This window comes from Oncorhynchus clarkii, chromosome 11, assembly GCF_045791955.1.
Source record: "Oncorhynchus clarkii lewisi isolate Uvic-CL-2024 chromosome 11, UVic_Ocla_1.0, whole genome shotgun sequence".
In the NCBI taxonomy this organism is placed as follows: domain Eukaryota; kingdom Metazoa; phylum Chordata; class Actinopteri; order Salmoniformes; family Salmonidae; genus Oncorhynchus; species Oncorhynchus clarkii.
In genome coordinates, this window is record NC_092157.1 from 35,965,665 (window position 1) to 35,990,708 (window position 25,044).

Below are 25,044 nucleotides of genomic sequence, written 5' to 3' on the forward strand. Positions count from 1 at the left end.
AATTATATATATATATATTATTTTTTTTACAATGTTTGCAAACTGATATGTGACACTTATTAATATCAAAATAAAATGCAAAACAGGCAACATGTTTTAATAACCCAAATGTAATGCAAATGTAACTTAAATATGAACAACAATGGATCACTGTTAATGTTTAGTCAATTATTTTTTATTACATCATGAATAAATACAGGTTATTGACACTTTTCTACTGTTACGAGAGGGGACTTTTATTTAGACAATTTCCTCATTTCCATGAACCGGAAGTACTTTATTTTGTGTCGCTGAGGAAACGTTGATCAGACACGTGCACACAGCGTTTATCAACTGGTGGCTGGCTATATATAGCATTTTTGCAAGTGGGACACCTGTGTAAAATATGTTTTGGAAGCGTTAAACGTAAGTAGACATGTCTCGAGTGTACGTCAAGCATGGATGGATGGATAGATAGATAGATATACTTACTTACTATATGCGGCAACTGTGTCTTGACTGCTAGGAGTACAATCTGAAACCTGAACTGTTGCGCCTGCAACTGTTTTGTCTTGAAGGGCATGGTGCTTTTGTAACAAACTGTTACATTAGCATGCTAGTTTAACTGCTAACTTGTTACAAGGAAGGGAACAGGCTAACCTAGCACTTGATCAAGACTCTCAGTTCAATTACACGTCATTGGACGAAGCAGTCTTCTGTAGGGCGGTGTTTCGTTAACGAGAGCCGCCAACGGTCGATCTGAACATTAACACGCATCGCTTGCGGTACGGGTTTGGAGTCATAAGGACTTTATATCCGCGAGAAATCATTAACAAAAAGTGAAATTGATACCTCTTGTATACGGTTAGTGTTCCCACACGGCCATAAATCGATATTATAGCGCTTGTTTCCGGAAAACAGACGGTAGACAGTGGATTGACTACCTGTGCTAATGGTGTAAACAAGACAGACGTCACAAACTTGTGTCCACTGAAAATGCTGTCGGCTGCAACTGTGCCAAGAGTGTGTGTGTTGTATTTGTGACATTATTTTGTCATATGACTGGACTGGTGACCACACCAGCCCAGGACCTCCACATCTGTCTTCTTCCCCTGGGGGATCTCTGAGACCAGCCACCTGGACAGCTGATGAAACTGTGGGTTTGGACAACATCAAATAATTTCTGCACAAACTGTTAGAAACTGTCTCAGGGAAGCTCATGTGCGTGCTTGTCATCCTCACCAGGGTCTTGACCTGACTGCAGTTTGGCGTGGTAACTGACTTCAGTGGGCATATGCTCACTGGCACTCTGGAGATGTGTGCGCTTCGTTGATGAATCCTAGGTTTCAACTGTACTGGGTAGATGGCGTTGTATGGTTGAGCGGTTTGCTGATGTCAATGTTGTGAACAGATTTCCACATGGTGGGTTATGGTATGGGCAGGCATAAGTTACGGACAACCAACACAATTGCATTTTATCAATGGCTATTATTATTATTTATTTTTGCTGACCTTTTTTCTCCCCAATTTTGTGGTATCCAATTGGTAGTTAGTCTTGTCATCGCTGCAACTCCTGTTTGGACCCGGGAGAGGCGACGGTCGAGAGCTGTGCATCCCCCGATACACAACCCAACCAAGCTGCACTGCTTCTTGACACAATGCCCACTTAACCCGGAAGCCTGCCGCACCAATGTGTCGGAGGAAAAACACTGTACACCTGGCGACTGTCAGCGTGCACTGTGCCCGGCCTGCCACAGGAATTTGCTAGTGCACGATGGGACAAGGATATCCTTGGTGGCCAAACGCTCCCTTAACGCGGACGACGCTGGGCCAATTGTGTGCCGCACTATCCTGTTGCCCATTGTTATGCCATTCATGTGCTGCCATCACTTGATGTTTCAGAATGCTAATGTACTGCCACAAGTCGCAAGGATCTGTACACAATTCCTGAAAGCTTAATGTCCTAGTTCTTCAATGGTCTGCATTCTCACAAGATGTCACCCATTGAACATGTTTTGAGATGCTCTTGATCGACATGTATGACAGTGTGTTCCAGTTCCCACCAATATCCAGCAACTTCGCACAGCCATTGAAGAGGGATGGGACAACATTCCACAGGCCACAATCAACAGCATGATCAACTCTATTGGAAGATGTGTGCATGAGGCAAATAGTCACAAATGGTCAGCTACTGACTGGTTTTCTGACCCACACCTCTACCTTTTTTTAAATGTTATCGGTGACCAACAAATGCATATCTGTATTCCCGGTCATGTGAAATACATAGATTTCTATTGCATAGAGGGCCTAATTTATTTATTTCAATTGACTGATTTCCTTAAATGAACTGTAACTCAGTAAAATCTTTGAAATTGTTGAGTTTATATTTTGGTTCAATGTAGAACCCAGGGCTAGTCCTGGACATTCTGCCGCCCTAGGGGGACACATTGTTGCTCTTTTACGTTGAACAGACGTCCTAAAATACCTATTTTTCCATATTTTGAAGTTAGGTTGATTTTGGGTTCTGATTGAAAGTTGAAAATATGTAATTTTATAGATGTCTACGTTTAAGGAAAATCGAGGCTGGTCCAGACAGGACAAAATCTGAACCAAACATAGACGTTTATGATTGGTTCAGACCAAAGACCAACGTCCGTGGACGTGGAAATCAAGGCCGGTCCGGATTGCACCAAAAAAGACTCACAGACAGAACAACAAAAATTTCTAAAAGGTGCCAGCGTCTGTCTGTGCTTACTGAGGTATAGCCTACGGTGTCGCCTGAAATTGAATTTTAGGTATGCCAATTTGTGGTAGTCCTACCATTTGACCCAATGCCTCGATTCGATTTTATGTAGCAACATTTGTAATAGTGTTTTAATTAAAAAAATGTAATTTATTTTTTTAATTTAATTTTTATTTTTTTTATATTGGACTCAAAGCTACAAAATGATATCTTACACTGCAGATGGGGAAATAATGATGCTTTGAAAGTTGATAAACTTGTAACTTCACTTGGCCTTTGGAATATTTTGGGAAAGCTACTGGAGCATAATTCACACCCTCTTAAGCCTAGCCCCACCCATCTCTTTAAGGTAAACAACCAAAGACAAAGTGGTGAAAGTAGTAGCCTACAATAAGGGAGAACTCCACGTAAAAATACACTATCTAGTCCTTGGCCTATATGATCTAACATTGAAAGTGTCCAGATAAAAATATTGTATAATTATTAGATAATGCTTACACAGACACTTGTCTAAATTGATGGGTCATGTGAAAGAATTGCTATAACCACCATCCCAGCCATATCTAGCTAAGTGGATGGGTCACTATTGTCTAGACATGTACACATGTTCATGAAATACAAAAGATGGCTGTAATTTTTTACATTTTTATTTCACCTTTATTTAACCAGGTAGGCTAGTTGAGAATACAGTGAGTGCAAATGAGGTAAGTTAAGGAAATAAATAGGCAACGGTGGCGAAGTAATTACAATATAGCAATTAAAACACTGGAATGGTAGAAGATGAATGTGCAGGTGGGGTACTGGGGTGCAAAGGAGCAAAATAAATAAATACCAGTATGGGGATGAGTTAGGTAGATAGGCTAAGTACAGGTGCAGTGATGTGTAAACTGCTCTGACAGCTGGTGCTTAAAGCTAGTGAGGGAGATGTGAGGCTTCAGAGATTTTTGCAATTCGTTCCAGTCATGGGCAGCAGAGAACTGGAAGGAAAGACGACCAAAGGAGGAATTGGCTTTGGGGGTGACCAGTGAGATATACCTGCTGGAGCGCGTGCTACGAGTGGGTGCTGCAATGGTGACCAGTGAGCTGAGATAAGGCGGGGCTTTACCTAGCAGAGACTTGTAGATAACCTGTAGCTAGTGGGTTTGGCGACGAGTATGAAGCGAGGGCCAACCAACGAGAGCGTACAGGTCACAATGGCGGGTAGTGTATGGGGCTTTGGTGACAAAACAGATGGCACTGTGATAGACTGCATCCAGTTTGTTGAGTAGAGTGTTGGAGGCTATTTTATAGATGACATCACCGAAGTCGAGGATCGGTAGGATGGTCAGTTTTACGAGGATATGTTTGGCAGCATGAGTGAAGGATGCTTTGTTGCGATATAGGAAGCCGATTCTAGATTTAATTTTGGATTGGAGATGCTTAATGTGAGTCTGGAAGGAGAGTTTACAGTCTAACCAGACACCCAGGTATTTGTAGTTGTACACACATTCTAAGTCAGAGCCATCCAGAGTAGTGATGCTGGACGGGCGAGCAGGTGCGGGCAGCGATCGATTGAAAAGCATGCATTTAGTTTTACTTAAGAGCAGTATTTAAGAGCAGTTGGAGGCCACGGAAGGAGAGTTATGGCATTGAAGCTCGTCTGGAGGTTAGTTAACACAGTGTCCAAGGAGGGGCCAGAAGTATACAGAATGGTGTCGTCTGCATAGAGGTGGATCAGAGAATCACCAGCAGCAAGGGGCAACATCATTGATGTATACAGAAAGAGAGTCGGCCCGAGAATTGAACCCTGTGGCACACCCATAGAGACTGTCAGAGGTCCAGACAACAGGCCCTCCGATTTGACACACTGAACTCTATCAGAGAAGTAGTTGGTAAACCAGGCGAGGCAATCATTTGAGAAACCAAGGCTGTCGAGTCTGCCAATAAGAATGTTGTGATTGACAGTCGAAAGCCTTGGCCAGGTCGATGAATACAGTAATGTCTCTTATCGATGGCGGTTATGATGTTGTTTAGAACCTTGAGCGTGGCTGAGGTGCACCCATGACCAGCTCTGAAACCAGATTGCATAGCGGAGAAGGTATGGTGGGATTCGAAATGGTCAGTAATCTGTTTGTTAATAACTTGGCTTTCGAAGACCTTAGAAAGACAGGGTAGGATAGATATAGGTCTAGAGTGTCACCTCCTTTGAAGAGGGAGATGACCGCGGCAGCTTTCCAATCTTTGGGAGAGAGAGGTTGAACAGGCTAGTAATAGGTGTTGCAACAATTTTGGTAGATAATTTTATAAAGAGAGGGTCCAGATTGTCTAGCCCGGCTGATTTGTAGGGGTCCAGATTTTGCAGCTCTTTCAGAACATCGGCTACCTGGATTTGGGTAAAGGAGAAATGGTGGGGGCTTTGGCGGGTTGCTGAGGAGGGTGCCGGGCAGTTGACCGGGGTAGGGGTAGCCATGTGGAAAGCATGGCCAGCCGTAGAGAAATTCCCAATTATAGTGGATTTATCGGTGGTGACAATGTTTCCTAGCCTCAGAGCAGTGGGCAGCTGGGAGGAGGTTTGAAAAAGCTTGCCTTGGCTTTTCGAACTGCCTGTGTATATTTGTTCCTAACTTCCCTGAAAAGTTGCATATCACGGGGGCTATTCGATGCTAATGCAGAACGCCACAGGATGTTTTTGTGCTGGTCAAGGGCAGTCTGGTCTGGCGTGGACCAAGGACTAAATCTATTCCTAGTTCTACATTTTTGAGAGGGGCATGCTTATTTAAGCTGGTGAGGAAGGCACTTTTAAAGAATAGCCAGGCATCATCTACTGACGGGATGAGGTCAATGTCATTCCAGGATACCCCGGCCAGGTCGATAAGAAAGGCCTGCTCGCAGAAGTGTTTCAGGGAGCGTTTGACAGTGATGAGGGGTGGTCGTTTGGTCGCAGACCCATTACGGATGCAGGCAATGAGGCAGTGAATCGCTCAGATCTTGATTGAAAACAGCAGAGGTGTATTTGGAGGGCGAATTAGTTAGGATGACATCTATGAGGGTGCCCGTGTTTACTGATTTGGGGTTGTACCTGGTAGGTTCATTGATCATTTGTGTGAGATTTGGGGCATCAAGCTTAGTTTGTAGGATGGCCGGGGTGTTAAGCATGTCCCAGTTTAGGTCACCTAGTAGCACGAGCTCAGAAGATAGATGGGGGGCAATCAGTTCACATATAGTATCGAGGGCACAGCTGGGGGCAGAGGGAGGTCTATAGCAAGCGGCAACAGTGAGAGACTTGTTTCTGGAAAGGTGAATTTTTAGAAGTAGAAGCTCAAATTGTTTGGGTACAGACTTAGCCTGCAGAGTTCTGTATTACTTTCTATCTTTGCAGTAGATTGCAACACTGCCCCCTTTGGCAGTTCTATCTTGGCGGAAAACGTTATAGTTAGCAATGGAGATTTCAGGGTTTTTGGTGGTTTTCCTAAGCCAGGATTCAGAAGACATCTGGGTTGGCAGAGTGTGCTAAAGCAGTGAGTAAAACAAACTTAGGGAGTAGGCTTCTAATGTTAACATGCATTAACCCAAGGCTTTTACGTTTACAGAAGTCAACAAATGAGAGCACCTGGGGGGTGGGAGTGGAGTTAGGCACTGCAGAACCTGGATTAACCTCCACATCACCAGAGGAACAGAGGAGAAGTAGGATAAGGGTATGGCTAAAGACTATACGAACTGGCCTTCTAGCACGTTCAGATCAGAGAGTAAAAGGAGCAGGTTTCTGGGCACGATAGCATAGATTCTAGGCATAGTGTACAGACAAAGGTAAGGTAGGATGTGTACATTGGAGGTAAACCTAGGCATTGAGTAATGAAGAGAGAGATATAGTCTCTAGAGATGTTTAAACCAGGTGATGTCATCGCATATGTAGGAGGTGGAACAACATGGTTGGTTAAGGCATATTGATCAGGGCTAGAGGCTCTACAGTGAAATAAGACAGTAATCACTAACCAGGACAGTAATGGACAAGGCATATTGATATTAGAGAGAGGCATGCGTAGCCAAGTAAACATATGGTCCAGTGAGTGGTTGGGCTGGCTGGGGACATGGCGATTCAGACAGTTAGCAGGCTAACAAGCTAACAGTTAGTAGGCCGGAGCTAAATAAGCTAGCAGCTAGTAGACCAGGGCAAGCTAGCAGTTAGCAGACCGGGTTAGCAAGCAAGCAGTTAGCATGGGCTGGCAGTTAGTAGACCAGGGCAAGCTAGCAGTTAGCAGACCGGGTTAGCAAGTTAGCAAGGGCTAGCAGTTAGCAGACCGGGCAGGCAAGCTAGCAGTTAGCAGACCGGGTTAGCAAGCAAGCAGTTAGCAAGGGCTAGCAGTTAGCAGACCGGGCAGGCAAGCTAGCAGACCATGGCCCGGCAGTTTAGCAGTTAGCAGACCGGGTTAGCAAGCAAGCAGATAGCAGGGGCTAGAAAGTTAGTCTTTGGGGGGGACGTCGATAGACCAGTCATGGAATTAGTAGGGTTCCAAGTAGCTCTAGGTAGCTAGCAGGCCGATATTGTAGCCCAGGAGTATGCTTCGGTGGTAGCACAGGAGCCCTGGCCGGGCTAGCTTCAAGCTAAATTGGTGCTTGCTCTGGGATGGAAACGCTAGCCAGGAGTAGTCATCCGGGATTGTGGTTAGCTAGTTGTGAAGATCCAGATGAAAATGTTCAGTTTGCGGTAGGAATCCGGGGGTAAAAATAACAGGCCCGTTATGCTCTGGTTAGAGTCACGTTGTTCGAACTGGCGAGAGCTTTCTGAGCTGAAGGTTAGCTGATGACCGCTGGCAATGGATTGCTGACTGATATCTGGTAGTTAGCTGGCTAGCTTCAGTTGAGGGATTCCAGATCTGAAGTAAATATAAATACTTTATGAAAAAAAACAGATCCACGCCACATTGGGTGAGGCGGGTTGCAGGAGAGTATTTAGATGAGGTTTAGCAAAATATTTGAAAGGATATGCAACGAAAAATATGTAAAACGATATGTAAAACGATGTATACAAGGGACACGACAGGATAAAAGACGTCTGACTGCTACGCCATCTTGGATTAATAATAACCCCCAGACACACCTGGCTAACTTTATGGGTCATGTAGTCCTTCTCTTGTGAAGTGGAGTCTTTTGTCTAGACAGGTAGCTAGCTAAACAATTAACCATAATCCCACCCATAGCTACAGGACCATCATCCATAAAATGCTGGAGTATGAATCTACATGTAACGTTAGCTAAAGCTAACCAACTAGGTTCGATGTTAGCTAAAGCTAACCAACTAGGTTCGATGTTAGCTAGCTAACGTTAGGCTATAACTAGCAATGCAGATGGCTTTCTGAGATACGAATAATATTACTACACAGATCATACACGTAATGTTCGCTATCTAGCTAACAGTATGCTTTATCTTGCAATGAAGATTACTTTCTGACTAAATTAGAAACATAATATATGAATGTTGCCAGACTCTTACTCATATATATATATATATATATATACGGACGAACGCACGCTGTTTGGCCCATTGTCAAGTCACTCCGGGCAACCGTGTGCAGGAAGTAATGTTAGTCCGACACCTTTTTCCCACTGATCTTTGTTGATAGCGCCTGCTAAATTCTCTGAATCAGCTACCCAACTTTATCAAGAGGAGTTATCCATTGCCTATTTTTTTGCCAAAGCAGGAAATGCAAAAGGTATGCTTTTAGCTATGATCGGCTTGTAAAAAAAATTGACAGATACAAGCATGAAACAATTTATGACAATTTAGCTCACGGGATGAAAGTCCTGGACATCAGTTGTGAGTAGCCTGATTTGTCCATTTTACTTTGATCTGTTCTGATTTTAAGATGTTGTTTGTTAACATATCACCACATTTTTGTTGTTTGGGCAACATTTAGGTTAGGCTATTTGACCGTAGAAACCGAATGTAATAAGTTTACTTCTCATTACACTGTCATCAATTTTATCTCCAGCCTGTAGGCTACAGAAAAGGGCACATACTCTTTCTACCATATGATATCTGCTACATGATTTATGTTAGATTTGTTTTTTGGAGGAATATTGGTGGAGCGCTGCAGAGATGATCTCTCCAACAGCACCATGGTGAGCCACGCTGGGAATTGACAAGATAAATATTTGGTGTCCTTGCATAAAGTGAGCACTGCTTATCCCAGGGTGGTATCAGCGCCCACCTAAAAAGGCCAAATACCACTGGTGGGGAAAAATTGTCATTGTTTTTGGAAAGAATTATGTGTCGTTGTATGTGTTGTTGGAGGTACATCGTGGTCGGTTTAACTCAGAAAATGACGCACTATTGAGCGGCCCGGCCCTGGTAGAATTGTACCGCAATTGAAAACCGATTCATGTTTAGAGTATTTGGCTATTTTGGCTTCCGGAGCCAATTCGCCCTTTATTAAACAGAACATGTAAGGTCATTGGACTAAGGAGTAACGTTACCCTTCTTTAGTCCAATATTGGGCTAACCTGGCCCTCAAACTATGCTGGATTCTTCCTTCTCCCTACAGTTCTCAACCATTAGCTTTGCCCACGACTGCCTTATGTGAGCTACAATCCCGACGAACTTTCTTTGATCAGCGAGAAAGAATCCTTCAAATAAAAGATACTTACTGTTGCAGTTTTGCACAGATTCATACAGCTATGGGTGCCTCCAGCTGACGAAACTACAATTCCCGAGTTATGCTTCCATACAGGTGCTCGGAACATGCTGATAACTAATTAGCACAGGTGATCGATCGCCTCTTGTTTTCCGTAAACAACGCTGTGACATGGAGATATGGCCGTGAGGGAACACTAACCCGATCATACCCAAGCTGTAATCGCTGCCAAAGGGGCTCCAACAAAGTACTGAGTAAAGGGTCTGAATACTTATGTAAATTAGTTATTTCTTCCTTTTTTTTTTATACATTTGCAAACATTATACTTTTTAGGGAACTGTCCCTTTAATTGTGGGCAACTCTGAGCGCACCTCCAACCCGTTACCTAGCTGCTTTTATCAACGCGGGTGTATTTACATAAACTAGCATTGCTTTCAATTGTTTGGTTTTTACAAAAGCAGCATTTTTAAGACTACAAAGTGTAAATAGGATAATTTGGGTGAAGTCAGTCTCGCCTAAAATGTAGTTTGGAACATCCGTGCGTCACAACAGGTAAATGAAGGTTGGGTTTTGATTTGAAACTGTCCATATGCCGTCTTACATGGGGTGAACAACTGCGGTGATTTGCTCTCTATCCAATAGCATAGACAGCGAAACAGACCTGCCCAGCAGCTCCAACTTTGTTTAGATAAGACAACACGTTGTGCATTTTTTTTACTTGATAAATACTCCACCACACACCATAGTTAGATCTAAAACATCCTCAGCATAAACGACGAATTCCTGTGATTTTGAAGAAGTGAAAGTGTCTCTTGGGGGACAAACTTCATTAACCAAACGCAGAATCGGTCAGGAAACACAGGTCCAAGACTGAAATCCCGTGTTTCTAATCAGCATCAGAAAAACACGTGTGCCAATCGGACTGTTTTTGTTCAACCCAATACAATTGAGCGCAACGCTAGTGTATGTACAGTGCCTTGCGAAAGTATTCGGCCCCCTTGAACTTTGCGACCTTTTGCCACATTTCAGGCTTCAAACATAAAGATATAAAACTGTATTTTTTTGTGAAGAATCAACAACAAGTGGGACACAATCATGAAGTGGAACGACATTTATTGGATATTTCAAACTTTTTTAACAAATCAAAAACTGAAAAATTGGGCGTGCAAAATTATTCAGCCCCTTTACTTTCAGTGCAGCAAACTCTCTCCAGAAGTTCAGTGAGGATCTCTGAATGATCCAATGTTGACCTAAATGACTAATGATGATAAATACAATCCACCTGTGTGTAATCAAGTCTCCGTATAAATGCACCTGCACTGTGATAGTCTCAGAGGTCCGTTTAAAAGCGCAGAGAGCATCATGAAGAACAAGGAACACACCAGGCAGGTCCGAGATACTGTTGTGAAGAAGTTTAAAGCCGGATTTGGATACAAAAAGATTTCCCAAGCTTTAAACATCCCAAGGAGCACTGTGCAAGCGATAATATTGAAATGGAAGGAGTATCAGACCACTGCAAATCTACCAAGACCTGGCCGTCCCTCTAAACTTTCAGCTCATACAAGGAGAAGACTGATCAGAGATGCAGCCAAGAGGCCATTGATCACTCTGGATGAACTGCAGAGATCTACAGCTGAGGTGGGAGACTCTGTCCATAGGACAACAATCAGTCGTATATTGCACAAATCTGGCCTTTATGGAAGAGTGGCAAGAAGAAAGCCATTTCTTAAAGATATCCATAAAAAAAGTGTCATTTAAAGTTTGCCACAAGCCACCTGGGAGACACACCAAACATGTGGAAGAAGGTGCTCTGGTCAGATGAAACCAAAATTGAACTTTTTGGCAACAATGCTCAGTACCTGAGTACCTTTGAACTAAAAGACAGTTACAGATTATCCATGCTCTTAAAACTCACATTACATTTTCCTTTTAATTTGTGTCATTCAGTGTGCATTTAAAGACACAGTGTTGTGATTTGCGTTAGAATGTATGGATAGTAATGTTGGATATGTATCGAAATGATCGAATTTTACATTTATGATTAATCTATTTTGTAAATGCATTTGGGAATTATGGGTAAAGAATTATGTAATGGAAATAATGTGTTTGATTATAATTGTAGTTTGGCTACTGGCTCTGAGTTGGAATATTGGTATTATGCCTATGATATACAATATGAAGTTTGCTGATGCAAATGTTTTTTCAGATTTTTCTTTTTTTTTAAACGCACACACATGGAATTGTTTTGGGGAGAACAAATGGGAGCTAAACCAGATCCTCAAGTCTCTCTCCTATCCTTGTCCTCTTACCGGGACACCTACACCTTGTATCACCTGCTTCCTCACCCAGTGCATTCTAAAATAGGCTACCTGCCGTAACACTAACATTCTAAAATGACTGGGGAAATGCGGGTATTAACGATAACTTTAATACTGAGTAGGCCTATATATTTAACTGGGAATGTATAAACATGGTCAAGGGGCTCACAATTGACACACTAGCTGGTCTCCATCCAATTGGTGACAGATTTTGATGTGAATATTTTAAATTCGTATAAAGATAATGTTCACGTTTTCCAATCAGTGGTGTTTGTTGAGAATAAAAATCAGTGCGTGATGGTTTTGTCACACAAACTGTTGCGTTAAAAAGCAAATGTGCCTACTGTGGTCTTGGCATGTACACTATAGACAACAATTCGGAGATACAATGCGGGTAGGCTTGTCAACATTATGAGATTATGGGTAAAGGAGAATATTTGTCATGGCAGTCAAGCATCGATTATGTCACCAGAATAAAACCCTCGATAGTTATTGGAAAGGAACATCAAACTCATCACTGTGCACTTTCGCCACCCTGTGAAGTTAATCACTTTTTCATCTGTAGCCTAATAAACTGCATGGTTTCCCGAGTCGTAGTGGGGGGACAATCGGCGTCCACTTTTAATTCGATATGATCAATATTTGCTCCAAAAGGCGTTTCCACTGCCATTTCTCACATAATGAATATAACCAACACTGGGATTCCACCATATCGAACAAATTCTGTCTGCATTTATACAATTGTACTGAAACGTCCCGTTTCCATCGCAGCTTTTGTAAATTTTATTTTTTATATACGGTATGACTTTACTCGCATAAACTGGTAGATCGAAACGTGGTTATTGAATAAATGACTGCGCGAATTGGCGGGAGTCGGTGCGCATTCGTGGGGAGAGACGTGCCTACTGTGTCTCTGCCATACAGCTCAGTACCGGAAAGGAAGAGGCGACGCAAGAGTGAGGAATTTATGTATGACGTCAATGAGTGTCGAATTTGGTCAACAGAAAATGTAATTGCTACTGTGAGGCTTATTTGATCGAAAATAAATTTGGTAATGTTTAGGTTGTTACAAATGCACTGATTTATAAAGTGGACGCACGTGGCATTTTGGCAACCTTGAAAACATCTGTTTTAACATGGACATTGCCATTGACTGCTTCCACCATTTTAAAGTAGTCAACAGGGTGGGGATGCCTATGAGTTAGGAGCAATCGGCCAATGAAGAAGGAAAATTGACTACTTTAAAATGCAGATTGCCTCAATGGCGCTGCCCATGCTGTCAGGCACTATAATGGTACAGATGCAAAGATGAGCCCTCTATCTCTATTGCCTGTTGTTCAAACACGCATCTGCCTTCACATTGGCTAGAATGGTCCCACCTGATCTCGCCGCCTTACATCACAGAGGACATGTATTTCCATTGTTAGAGCGGTCAATTTAGTATCTTGTTAATATAATAGTCTTGGTCAATTACTAACAAGTACAGTTTACTACAACAAAGCAGTTTTTTGTTGTCTCATTTGCCACCATTAGGGGGCATCCAAAGACCGTAAAAGTAATATCTGAGGTGTTGAAAAAAAATCACTTATTTCAATTCAGAGATGTAATGTGAAAAGGACACTGTCATACATTTCTTAAAAGTGAAGCAAAAAATAAATAGTCCTCCAACTGAGGTTTCCTATATGACCGTGTAATCATGGCCATCAATGCCATGACTATTTTAATAGTGAACTGAGTTTGAGCGAAAGGAATGATTTATTTTGTCAGTGGACTCTTGAGGTATAGCAATGCAGCATAGAGCATGTTTACAATCTCACATTACTGTTCTCCCGGAAAAGCCTTTTGAAATCTGTCTTTGGCTTCTCACTATTATCATGATTGTAATTTGATCTATGTTCCATAATGTTTGCTCCTGTGAACATACTTTAATCTACCTCTTGAGGAATCGTGTGTCTTCTGGAGTTGAACATTAGAAGACTACTTGCATTATGGCTTGCCTGAGGCCAGACTGTACAAGAAGAATGTGGTGTAACAACATAAGACCATGACAGAAGAGGTTATTTTCATGAAAAATTTATTCTCATGAAGTTTACGGTGGGATCCCTGCCTGTATAACGTGACGTGCAAAAACGTGCACTTCATACAATGGCTTTATCCACTCTTTTCTCTCCAGTCAGAACTCGTATGAGGATGATAAAGGAGATATCCAATGTGGATTGACTGAAGTCCCATCTTTGGAAGACCTCTTAGAGGAAGAACTGCCAGGAACAGAAGGATGAAAAGGAAAAGGAGAAAGAAGAATGCTGCTGTAACAGAGGCCATGGGAGGGGAGGAGGACCCAAAAGAAGAGGCCCACCAGGGGCCTAGCACCTTAGCTGATGTGAGGGAGGAATATCGTCCAGCTGTGGAGGATCTGGGAGTTAGGTTTGTCAAAGTCCTGCTTTGTATTATCTCACAACTGACCTCAGATCTGTGTCAATGTCACACAATAGAGCCAAAATGGGTCTCTCTTATTTAATTGTTAGTTAATGATAATGTAATTACTATCTTCCACTTAGTGAGGAGGAAGACCTGTATCGAGGAGCTGAAGATCTCCCCCAAGGGCCAGTCAAACATGCAGGACCGGAGGCACTGTTTGAAAGCACACGTCAGTCACTTTCAGATCATTACATTTTTTCCAGAAGTGTGTCCTTAAAGGGGGAATCTGCATTTGTCAGATCAATTGTTTTACATATAAATGGATGATATGATCCCATAGATTTTGAATAATGTTACGATCACACCCCGTCAGAACCCAGGAAATATAAACTTGTTTTATTTCAATGTTAGTAAACATTGTAAATGTAAAAAATAAAAACATACATTTTTTTATATATATCCTCAACATAGTTAAAATGATCTCATTGATGATCAGTCCTTGCATCCATAGTGCTGTCTATGAATTTGATTGTGGTTACATTTCTCCAGGTAACCTTGACAATTTGTTTAAAACGAGTGGCCTCCTGGATCTTTAATTTAAAGCACTCGCTCCCTTCGGTCTCAACGTAGAGTTTGATCTGAAGCCATTCTTGTGATTTTGCTATCCATTGTATATCATGTTTGTATCTATGATCGATCGATCGTATGTTATCCATTCATGTTTTATTTATTTATATATGCCACAGCTGCCATTATTACAGATACCTGTGTGTCCTTCCAAACTATATAAACTAGTAACCCGCAGTGTTTGTCATTATACCCCGATGAAAACAGCGTGGCTGTCTAAATGTCGGTTGAACAATTATTGCATCTCAGCTCCTATTTCTTTTTCATACATTTCTCCAGGCCCATCCGTTGTTTCAACTGTGGATTGGCCCTTTAAATGTTATACCCCCAAATATTTTTGAAACAATTCTAGTTTGCATCTTCTCACTTTCTTCTCCATATCTCAGTTCCGAAGGCTGAGGACCGATGCAGTCTGGAGCCGATGCTGGATATTCTGTTCTACAGTGAGAGTGAGTGGAAGGGAAACACTACCAAAAGTACCCTTATTAGAAAGGTCAGTTGATTAGCCAGTTATTATGATCTTCATATTTTCAAATAAATATTTTGGACATTCTTATAAATCATTCACGATTCACCTAGATCCCTCTTCCTGTCTGGTCCCAGGGTTACACTAAGCTGTCTCAGAGGTTTGAGAGCCTGAGACGGGTGAGAGGCGATAACTACTGTGCCCTCCGAGCCACTCTTTTCCAGGTGCTCTCCACCAGCACCCAGCCTCCTGTCTGGCTGCAGGTCGAACACATCTCCACGGTACACCATGCTTGCGTAACTAATGCTGACTACACTGTGACACTTTTATATAAGTCACTAGCCCTCGTACTGTCTGTACATTCAGTGGAAGTCCAAGTATACAGTTGAGTGGACATCAGCTGATGGTCAGTGTGGCTTGCCGTTAGTTTTATTGTATTCATCTTGGGTTGTATTCATTAGTATACACTGTAGCAAAACATTTTGCAACAGAACTAAAATTAGCACATTTTTTGGGTAGAAAAGTTCTGGTTTTTCCCTCCTGTTTGTCTGTTTTCTTCCATTTGGTGCATAATGAATAGGACCCTGTTGCTTCTCCACAGTGGGCGGAGGAGCTGGAGGCACGTGAGGGGCTGATTGGCCAGTGGATGTTCCCCTCGGAGTGCAGACAGGGGGATGGGAGCGAAGACGCCGTCCAACAGCTCAAACGCTATATGGAACTCCTCCAGAACAGGGTACCGCCCATGTCTTCCTTCCACAGCCATACAGTTGAAGTCGGAAGTTTACATACACTTAGGTTGAAGAAATTAAAACTATTTTTTTAACCACTCCACAAATGTCTTGTTAACAAACTATAGTTTTGGCAGTCGGTTAGGACATCTACTTTGTGTATGACACAAGTAATTTTCCCAACAATTGTTTACAGACAGATTATTTCACTTACAATTCACTGTATCACAATTCCAGTGGGTCAGAAGTTTACATACGCTAAGTTGACTGTGCCTTTAAACATCTTGGAAAATTTCAGAAAATTATGTCATAGCTTTAGAAGTTTCTGATAGACTAATTGACATAATTTGAGTCAATTGGAGGTGTACCTGTGGATGTGTTTCAAGGCCTACCTTCAAACTCAGTGCCTCTTTGCTTGACATCATGGGAAAATCAAGAAATCAGTCAAGACCTCAGGAAAAAAAATTGTAGACCTCCACAAGTCTGGTTCATCCTTGGGAGGAATTTCCAAACGCCTGAAAGTACCATGTTCATCTGTACAAACAATAGTACGCAAGTATAAAGACCATGGGACCATGCAGCCTTCATACCGCTTCAGGGAGGAGACACGTTCTGTCTCCTAGAGATGATCGATGATCACGCACAAAAGTACCTATATCTACAGTAAAACGAGTCCTATATCGACATAACCTGAAAGGCCGCTCAGCAACGAAGAAGCCACTGCCCCAAAACCGCCATTAAAAAAAGCCAGACGGTTTGCAACTGCACATGGGGACAAAGATTGTACTTTTTGGAGAAATGCCCTCTGGTCTGATAAAACAAAAATAGAACTGTTTGGCCGTAATGACCATCGTTATGTTCGGAGGAAAAAGGGGGAGGCTTGCAAGCTGAAGAACACCATCCCAACCGTGAAGCAACATCATGTTGTGGGGGTGCTTTGCTGGAGGAGGGACTGGTGCACTTCACAAAATAGATGGCATCATTAGGAAGGAAAATTATGTGGATATATTGAAGCAACATCGCAAGACATCAGTCAGGAAGTTAAAGCTTGGTCGCAAATGCGTCTTCCAAGCGTACTTCCAAAGGACAACAAAGTCAATGTATTGGAGTGGCCATCACAAAACCCTGACCTCAATCCTATAGAACATTTGTGGGCAGAACTGAAAAAGTGTGTGTGAGCAAGGAGGCATACAAACCTGACTCAGTTACACCAGCTCTGTCAGGAGGAATGGGCCAAAATTCACCCAACTTATTGTGGGAGGCTTGTGGAAGGATACCTGAAACGTTTGACCCAAGTTAAACAATTTAAAGGCAATGCTGCCAAATACAAATTGAGTATATGTTAACTTCTGACGCACTGGGAATGTAATGAAAGAAATAAAAGCTGAAGTAAATCATTCTCTCTACTATTATTCTGACATTTCATATTCTTAAAATAAAGTGTTGATCCTAAATGACTTAAGACGGGGAATTTTACTAGGATTAAATGTCAGGAATTGTGAAAAACTGAGTTTAAATGTATTTGGCTAAGGTGTATGTAAACTTCCGACTTCAACTGTATGTACTGTGCTCTCTAGTTTAAACAATCAAACACTGATGTCCTTCTTAGACTGTCAATGGAGAAGTTGCTGATTCCCAATCCTTATGGTTGTAATTATGGCCATATAGAAGAGGGTTTTAATGGCAGTTTCAGGATAGTTTCAGGATAGTTTGTGGTATACTGCAACAACTGTACCCTTCCTTGTGGATTGCTGTGTCTTATTGAACCCATCTGATTGGAGACAGGATAGATGGACCCTCAGTCTTCAGGAAACAGTTGAATACATATGTGTGACGTAGACTTGAGACCTCTGCCAAAAGTTAGAGGCTGACATCTAACAGCCTCTTCCAGCTCTTGAAAAATGTTGTTCATTACACTCTACACTTCAAAGACTCCTGTCGTTAAATGGTTGGTAGCTGTACTCTAACATCGCCAACTAAGGGGAAAATGATGCACACTGTCACCTTTTGTATTATGGTGAAAACTGACAGTGAAAGTCATGAATTGCAGTTGCGAAAAGAGCAAAAGTTGAATATTCAATATGGTTTACACTAATGATGACAGTAAGTGCGTGTGTGAATTGCAGTCAATAAAAGGGCAATAATTCAGTATACATGCTGTGTATTATTTCCAGCCATGGTAATGTTGACAGTATGTGGCATGTCTGTGTGTTGTGCCCAGTGGCAGGCGGCGGTGGGCTGCTCCAGCATGGAGGAGAGACGGCGGTTGTGTGAGCGTGTGTTCCAGGGAGGGGAGGAGGAACTGGGGCTGCTGGAGGCCCTGAAGCTCCTCATGCTGGTCCGGGCGTCGGAGTTCCATACCACCATGCAAGAGGGAGGGGACGTGCCCGTCTTTTGCTGGCTGCTCTATGCACGCGACTCTTCCGACTGCCCACGCACATTCCTCTCCAACCACCTGAGTCGAGTGGGTTTCAGCGGGGGTCTAGAGCAGGTGAGCACTGAAGTTTTCCCTAGATGCTGATTTTTGAGTCAATTTAGAATTTTCCCCACTAATGGTTAGGATTGGGAAAGAGATAATCCTGGATCTTTTACCTAGGGGAAACTTCACCCCAGAGTTGTGACCGTATGACTATAGAATACACATTCATGGTTCCCTGTTGAATTAAATGGTGGTAAATCACAAACAGGAGGATACAGTAGAATGGGAGTGCAGCTTTCCCACAAACCAAACCCTGAAAACCTAACATGCATACAGTTGCACCGCACCATCTGTTCTGTTGCCACTTAACAGCTGTCCAGTCTAAGCCTCCGGGTCTGTCTGAATTGTTCAGTGACCTTCTTGGGAAGGTCTTAAGCCAGAGCTTACATTTTTTAAATTTTGGTTTGAAGGTTATTATCATCAATGACAGTGCGGTGTCTCGGGGAAGAATGTATTACACAACAGTACTTTTTTGTTGTTGTTGAGGTTTCTACTGATAAAAGCTAATTTTCAAAGTGGATACTGAACAACGTCAACACTCCCATTAAATCTTAATGGGCCGTTTTTAAATACAGTGTGTAATAATTATGTTTTAAAGCATCAACTCCATATGTCATTGGTTCCTTCAGGTGGAGATGTTTCTGCTCGGATATGCCTTGCAGTGCACCATCCAGGTCTACAGGCTGTACATGACAGACACTGAGGAGTTTGTCACCTATTATCCTGATGACCATAAGGAAGACTGGCCCTGTGTGTGTCTGGTCACAGAGGATGACCGCCACTACAACGTCCCAGTGGGACAGCACAATGGACTCCAAGTCCCAGAGGACGTCCCTCCAGACTGTTTGGACTCTAAGTCCCAGGCTGATTGCCACTGAAGAAAAAGCTCATGGCATGCACACAGGGCCATAATGTCAGAAGGCTCCTCAGGTTGACTGGAAGAAGACTAATGCTTATTGACAGTTTACACTTAGTTAAAAATAGCTTTTGGAGTATGACTAGGGCAGAACGACAGGTTTTTACCTTGTCAGCACGGGGATTCGATCTAGCAACCTTTCGGTTACTGGCCCAACGCTCTAACCATTAGGCTACCTGCCGCCCCAATGTGGCTTGCTTGCTTGCGTTGAATCCGTCCCAGAACTGATGAATAAATATCAGATCACACAATACCATCACGATGCATTTTAATATCAGGTGTAAATGGTGTCTGTCAGATGTCCACTTGCATGAGAGATGGACACTTAACCATCCTGCAAAAGGTGACCAGAGCAAACTACAGTAAGCAGAAGTCGAAACCTCACAGCACGTCATTTAAAATAGAACTACTTCATGTTAAGGGTTTAACTTTGACATTGTTTGACACTGAACCATTTTGATACCAGTATTTGCTGTGACATTTAAAAAAATGTAAAACATGATATACTGGTACACTTGCATTTTGAGACAATCGTAAGGTTAGCACTAGCAATAACGCATTTGAAGATGGGCTTAAACTAGAATACAGAGAGATTGTTTGATCATTTGTCCCTGTGTCAAAGGCATGCCTGGTCTTTGCTTTTGCCATTATGCACTTGACTGAAGGTGTGATCTTAACCAAGGTGCTCTTGGAGAAAAACATTGTGCCAGTGTTGTTGCAACATCCAGATACTGACAACTGTTTCCAGGTTCATTGTTAAACCACCAGCCTCAGTTGGGTTCCAGATAGGAAGCCTGGCTTGGTCCTCCATGTTGCCTTAAGTTATTTATGTGCAATAGGGGTGAAGATTGGCAATTGCTGCCTAGAGACCATTTAGGAAAGAAAGATCAAGGTAACACTGATTATACCACTTGGGTAAATGCTTTTCTACATTGTTAATTATTATTTTTTATTCACTGTGTCAATGTTTCAATAGTCTTCTATTATTTTGATATATTTATTTATACGAGTTCAGCACGAGAAATTGTAGGCTGTATAGAAATAATTATACTCAAATGAAATTAATAAAATATATCCAAATTGTGGTGTAGATTACATTTCACATTCCAGTATTTTAATTTGTAAACAAGGCTGCATGGGATTGACTCTGTGCAGCCAATGGCAATGTCTGCTTTAGGTACAGTATAATGCCAGGAGCCACTTGTGGATTTGACTCTAACAAAGTTCCACCTCGGACACAATAAAAACAACCCCAATGTGGCTGTTGGCTAAAACAGATCTGATTGAATGTAGCCCTAGTCTTTCCAGCTACCTGAAGATTGTGTAGCTGTTAGTAATGCTAATAATAACAAAGTGGCAGACATACACTATAGAAACAAAAGTATGTGGACACCCCTTCAAATTAGTGGATTCAGCCATTTCATCCACATTCATTGCTGACAGGTGTATAAATATTAATCACACAGCCATGCAATCTCTACAGACATAAATTGGCAGTAGAATGACCTTACTGAACAGCTCAGTGACTTTCAATGTGGCACCGTCATAAGATGCCACCTTTCCAACAATTCAGTTCGTTAAATTTCTGCCCTGCTAGAGCTGCCCCGGTCAACTGTAAGTGCGAAGTGGAAAAGTATAGGAGCAATAACGGCTCAGCCGCAAAGTGGTATGCCACAATCTCACAGAACGGGACGGCCGAGTGCTGAAATGTGTCGATTGTCTGTCCTTGGTTGCAACACTCACTACCGGGTTCCAAACTGCCTCTGGAAGAAACGTCAGCATAACTGTTCGTCGGGAGCTTCATGAAATTGGTTTCCATGGCCAAGCAGCTGCACACAAGCCTAAGATCACCATGTGCAATGCCAAGCGTCAGCTGGAGTGGTGGAAAGCTCGCCCCCATTGGACTCAGGAGCAGTGGAGTGATGAATCACGCTTCACCATCTGGCAGTCCAATCAACGGATCTGGGTTTGAGGGATGCCAGGAGAACGCTACCTGCCCCAATGCATAGTGCCAACTGTAAAGTTTGGTGGGGGAGGAATAATGGTTCGGGGTAGGCCCCTTTGTTCCAGTGAAGGGAAATCTTAACTCTATAGCATACAATGACATTCTAGACGGTTCTGTGCTTGCAACATTGTGCTAACAGTTTGGGAAGGCCCTTTCCTGTTTTAGCATGACAATGTCCCAGTCCACAAAGCGAGGTCCATATAGAAATGGTTTGTTGAGATCGGTGTGGAAGATCTTGACTGTGCTGCACAGAGCCATGACCTGAACCCCATGTAACACCTTTGGGATGTATTGGAACGCAGACTGCGAGCCAGGGCTAATTGTCCAATCATTAGTGCCCAACCTCACTAATGCTCGTGGTTGAATGGAAGCAAGTCCCCACAGCAATGTTCCAACATCTAGTGGAAATCCTTCCCAGAAGAGGGAAGGCTGTTATAGCAGCAAAGGGGAGACCAACTCCATATTAATGCCCATGATTTTGGAATGAGATTTTCAACAAGCAGTTGTCCACATACTTTTGGTCATGTAGTGTACATACACTGCCCGAAACACTATACAACGAGCACCCGTTAAGGTCCCGAGGAGCGAGTTTGGGAAACGCTGTCGTAGGGTTCGTGTTGGAATACCACTGGTGCTGCCTATATAGAAATAATTACCCTCAACTAAAAAAAATATTCTACGTAATGAGGATTTATATCAGCCTAATCGAGGTGTAGATTAGCCAACACCTCACATCCTAGTGTTCTGCATGGGATTTCGCTATATGCGACTCCGTCTGCTATGTCCGCTTCAGGATAATGTGCGCTCGTTGATTTGACAGCCGTACCACCTCGACGACACAGCTTTGTGGATTTCGGCTAAAGCGGATCTGATTGAATCGGGCCCAAGGTCACACATACAAGCTTCTGAGGCATTCCCGACCCCTCATTGTTAGTTAATACACACTGCAATACCCGTCGCCAGTATAAAATACACTTGCCCAACTCAACAGGTCCTTAAAAATGTCCCGGCATTATGATCAAGTTTCCCTTTCATTGCTGAGGACAGGTTCTCCTGTGTCAGTTGTTTCCCATGCTCCATTAGCAGTAACATGATGGAAGTTATTTAAATGTATGAACACTTTAGTGCATGGCTTGTCTGTACAGTGTGCGTTCCTCATCATGGCAGATCTCCACCCTTATTGGCTGACTGTCTACGCTCAAGGAGCCAATTAACCCTTTACATTCCTGGGAATTGTCCTATATGGATTAGTGCTTAATTAAAACATTTCTTACAGAAGAAATCTGAAAATAATATGCATAACCATGGTAGCAACTGAAAGGGATACAGTTTGTAAGTAAATGGGAAAAATAAATAATGGGAAAATCGCTTCATACTCGTCACCAAACCCACTGGCTCCAGGTCATCTACAAGTCTTTGCTAGGTAAAGCCCAGCCTTATCTCAGCTCACTGGTCACCAAAGCAGCACGCACTCCAGCAGGTATATTTCAATGGTCACCCCCAAAGCCAACACCTCCTTTCGTCACCTTTCCTTCCAGTTCTCTGCTGCCAATGACTGGAACGAACTGCAAAAATCGCTGAAGCTGGAGACTCATATCTCCCTCACTAACTTTAAGCACCAGCTGTCAGAACAGCTCACAGATTACTGCACATCTACCTACCTCATCCTGTATTTATTTATCTTGCTATTTTGCACCCCAGTAGCTCTACTTGCACATTCATCTTCTGCACATCTACCATTCCAGTGTTTAATTGCTATATTGTAATTACATCACCACCATGGCCTATTTATTGCCTTAAGGGAGTTATCTTACCTCATTGGCACTCACTGTATACAGACTTTTTTATTTTGTTCTACTGTATTATTGACTGTTTTGTTTATTCCATGTGGAACTCTGTGTTGTTGTGTGTCAAACTGCTTTGCTTTATCTTGGCCAGGTCGCAGTTGCAAATGAGAACTTGTTCAACTAGCCTACCTGGTTGAATAAAGGTGAAATAAAATAAATACAATTAGTCCAAAAGGTGAGAGCACACAACTGAATCCAAATAGTACATTTGATTTTGTGCATTTCACATTTACTGTACTTTTGCAGCATTTGTTGATCATGAAAAAAAACCCAACTTGAATATATTCAGTAACAAGACTATTCCTGGAAAATGTGGGTTAGGTAGACCATAAGACAAAACAATTACAAGGGTTTGAGTGAGTACTAACTTGAGTCCATATCCCGGTTTATACCTGGTGCTAACATTGTATTTTGTCCTGATCTTGCCCACATTTTTAGACAGATGAATATGATTAAAATACAGTGATCCGATTGTGACCAGATCTTAAAAGTGTAAACAGATCAAGACATCAGGTCAAGATCATGACGAAGGAGATGACAGGTATAATATAGGCTCAAGTGGCCACTCCTTTCCAAAGTGTGCACAGCCATTTCAATGCCCATTCATGACTAAGGCTGCGTTTACACAGGCAGCTCAATTCTGAAAATGTTTCCACTGAATGGTCTTTTGACCAATCGCATCAGTTATTTTCTTTTTCGCAGCTGATCTCAGAATTGGGATGACTTAACGCAGCCAAAGAAGTCTCCAACAATAAGGTACTTTTTAAATTCTCCTAGATGTGCCGTTGAGGAACTAGAGCAAGCACACCTGCAATTGTTTTGTTTGGAACAACCCTGCATCCCCGCCATCACACAATTACTGTTGTTTACGCAATCCAAAAACAATCCGTAAATCGCAATCTGGGTGAGGTGGGCATGATTTGAAAGCTTGTTCCATTGCCAAAATGACTAGCTAGGTTCTAAAACACGCTGTTACAGTGTTAGGCTTTTACAAGGCAAATCAGAGAAACAGATGGTCCTTTTGGTGAGCATAGAAAGGAGTCATGAGTGCATTCAGGTTCATGTGCAGCAGCACATTTTCTTCACAATAAACAAACATAGGCTCATTCTGTTCAGCACAACCCAGAGAGTGGCACCATGTCATCTTGTAAAAGCACATCAAACAGTGATCATGAACGTTGACACTGTATATTACATACATTTTATGATTTGGAAATGTGAAGTGCAAATTTGGACAAGTTGTTCGGGTTGCTGGTTTGACATCAAAGCGGCATTTATTATAATCCTCATCTCATCTTTCAAAATATAGTCATTTTCATTTAAAGCATTCTCGGACAAAAATTGCAAGAGGTGCCCAATTATCAGGAGGGATGGGGGCAACTTCTTGTCGCACAGGGTGCTCAAGTTCAGAATGGCTGTCAGTCAAAACCCATACACCGCTGTGACATCATATATAGCATGTTACTGTACAGCCACAACATTCCAATTCAGGCTCTTATTAGTGCCCAGACCTACACTTTTCAACCAGTATATGAGTATGAGTGTAAAAGGTTAAGGACTCTGTGATCCCCTCAGTTGTTCTCTCAGGTCCAGTATTAGGACCTACCCACTGCAATTCCCTTTCTCTGTGGCTTTTAGCTCCATTTTCTCCTGTCCCTTTCCCTCCGAGTGCCTCTACTCATGTTCCTCCTGGAGCTCCTCGATGGCGTCCTTTTGAGTTCTGGAACACACCTCACTCGGAGGAACAGACTCCTCTCCCTCCACCAGCTTGTTGGCCATCTCATAGTTTTTCTGTGCAAAAGGAGAGATCGGAAGAAAGGAGAGAGACACGAAAGGAATGAAGGGCAATTTAGAGTGATTTTGTACTTCACTGTGACTATACAGTTTCTTACTCTCCTTTTGCCTTT

The 25,044-nt window shown here is 42.5% G+C and overlaps 2 protein-coding genes across 2 annotated transcripts in view; one reads left to right on the plus strand and one right to left on the minus strand.

Moving 5' to 3' along the window:
• Positions 1-289: 289 nt before the first annotated feature.
• LOC139420472 (ubiquitin thioesterase otulin-like) lies at positions 290-20,382 on the plus strand. The gene is made up of 8 exons (XM_071170656.1): positions 290-405; positions 13,825-14,075; positions 14,210-14,298; positions 15,083-15,189; positions 15,300-15,443; positions 15,764-15,895; positions 18,112-18,381; positions 18,999-20,382. Exons 2-8 carry the CDS (start codon positions 13,927-13,929, stop codon positions 19,245-19,247), a joined length of 1,140 nt encoding a protein of 379 aa, XP_071026757.1. The 5' UTR covers positions 290-405; positions 13,825-13,926; the 3' UTR covers positions 19,248-20,382.
• Positions 20,383-23,844: 3,462 nt separating this feature from the next.
• LOC139420730 (progressive ankylosis protein homolog) overlaps positions 23,845-25,044 on the minus strand; it is a 33,063-nt gene continuing 31,863 nt past the window's right edge. The window contains exon 12 of the mRNA XM_071170960.1: positions 23,845-24,928. Coding sequence (XP_071027061.1) covers positions 24,812-24,928 — 117 coding nt within the window. The 3' untranslated portion in view covers positions 23,845-24,811. The remainder of the gene's footprint in view (positions 24,929-25,044) is intronic.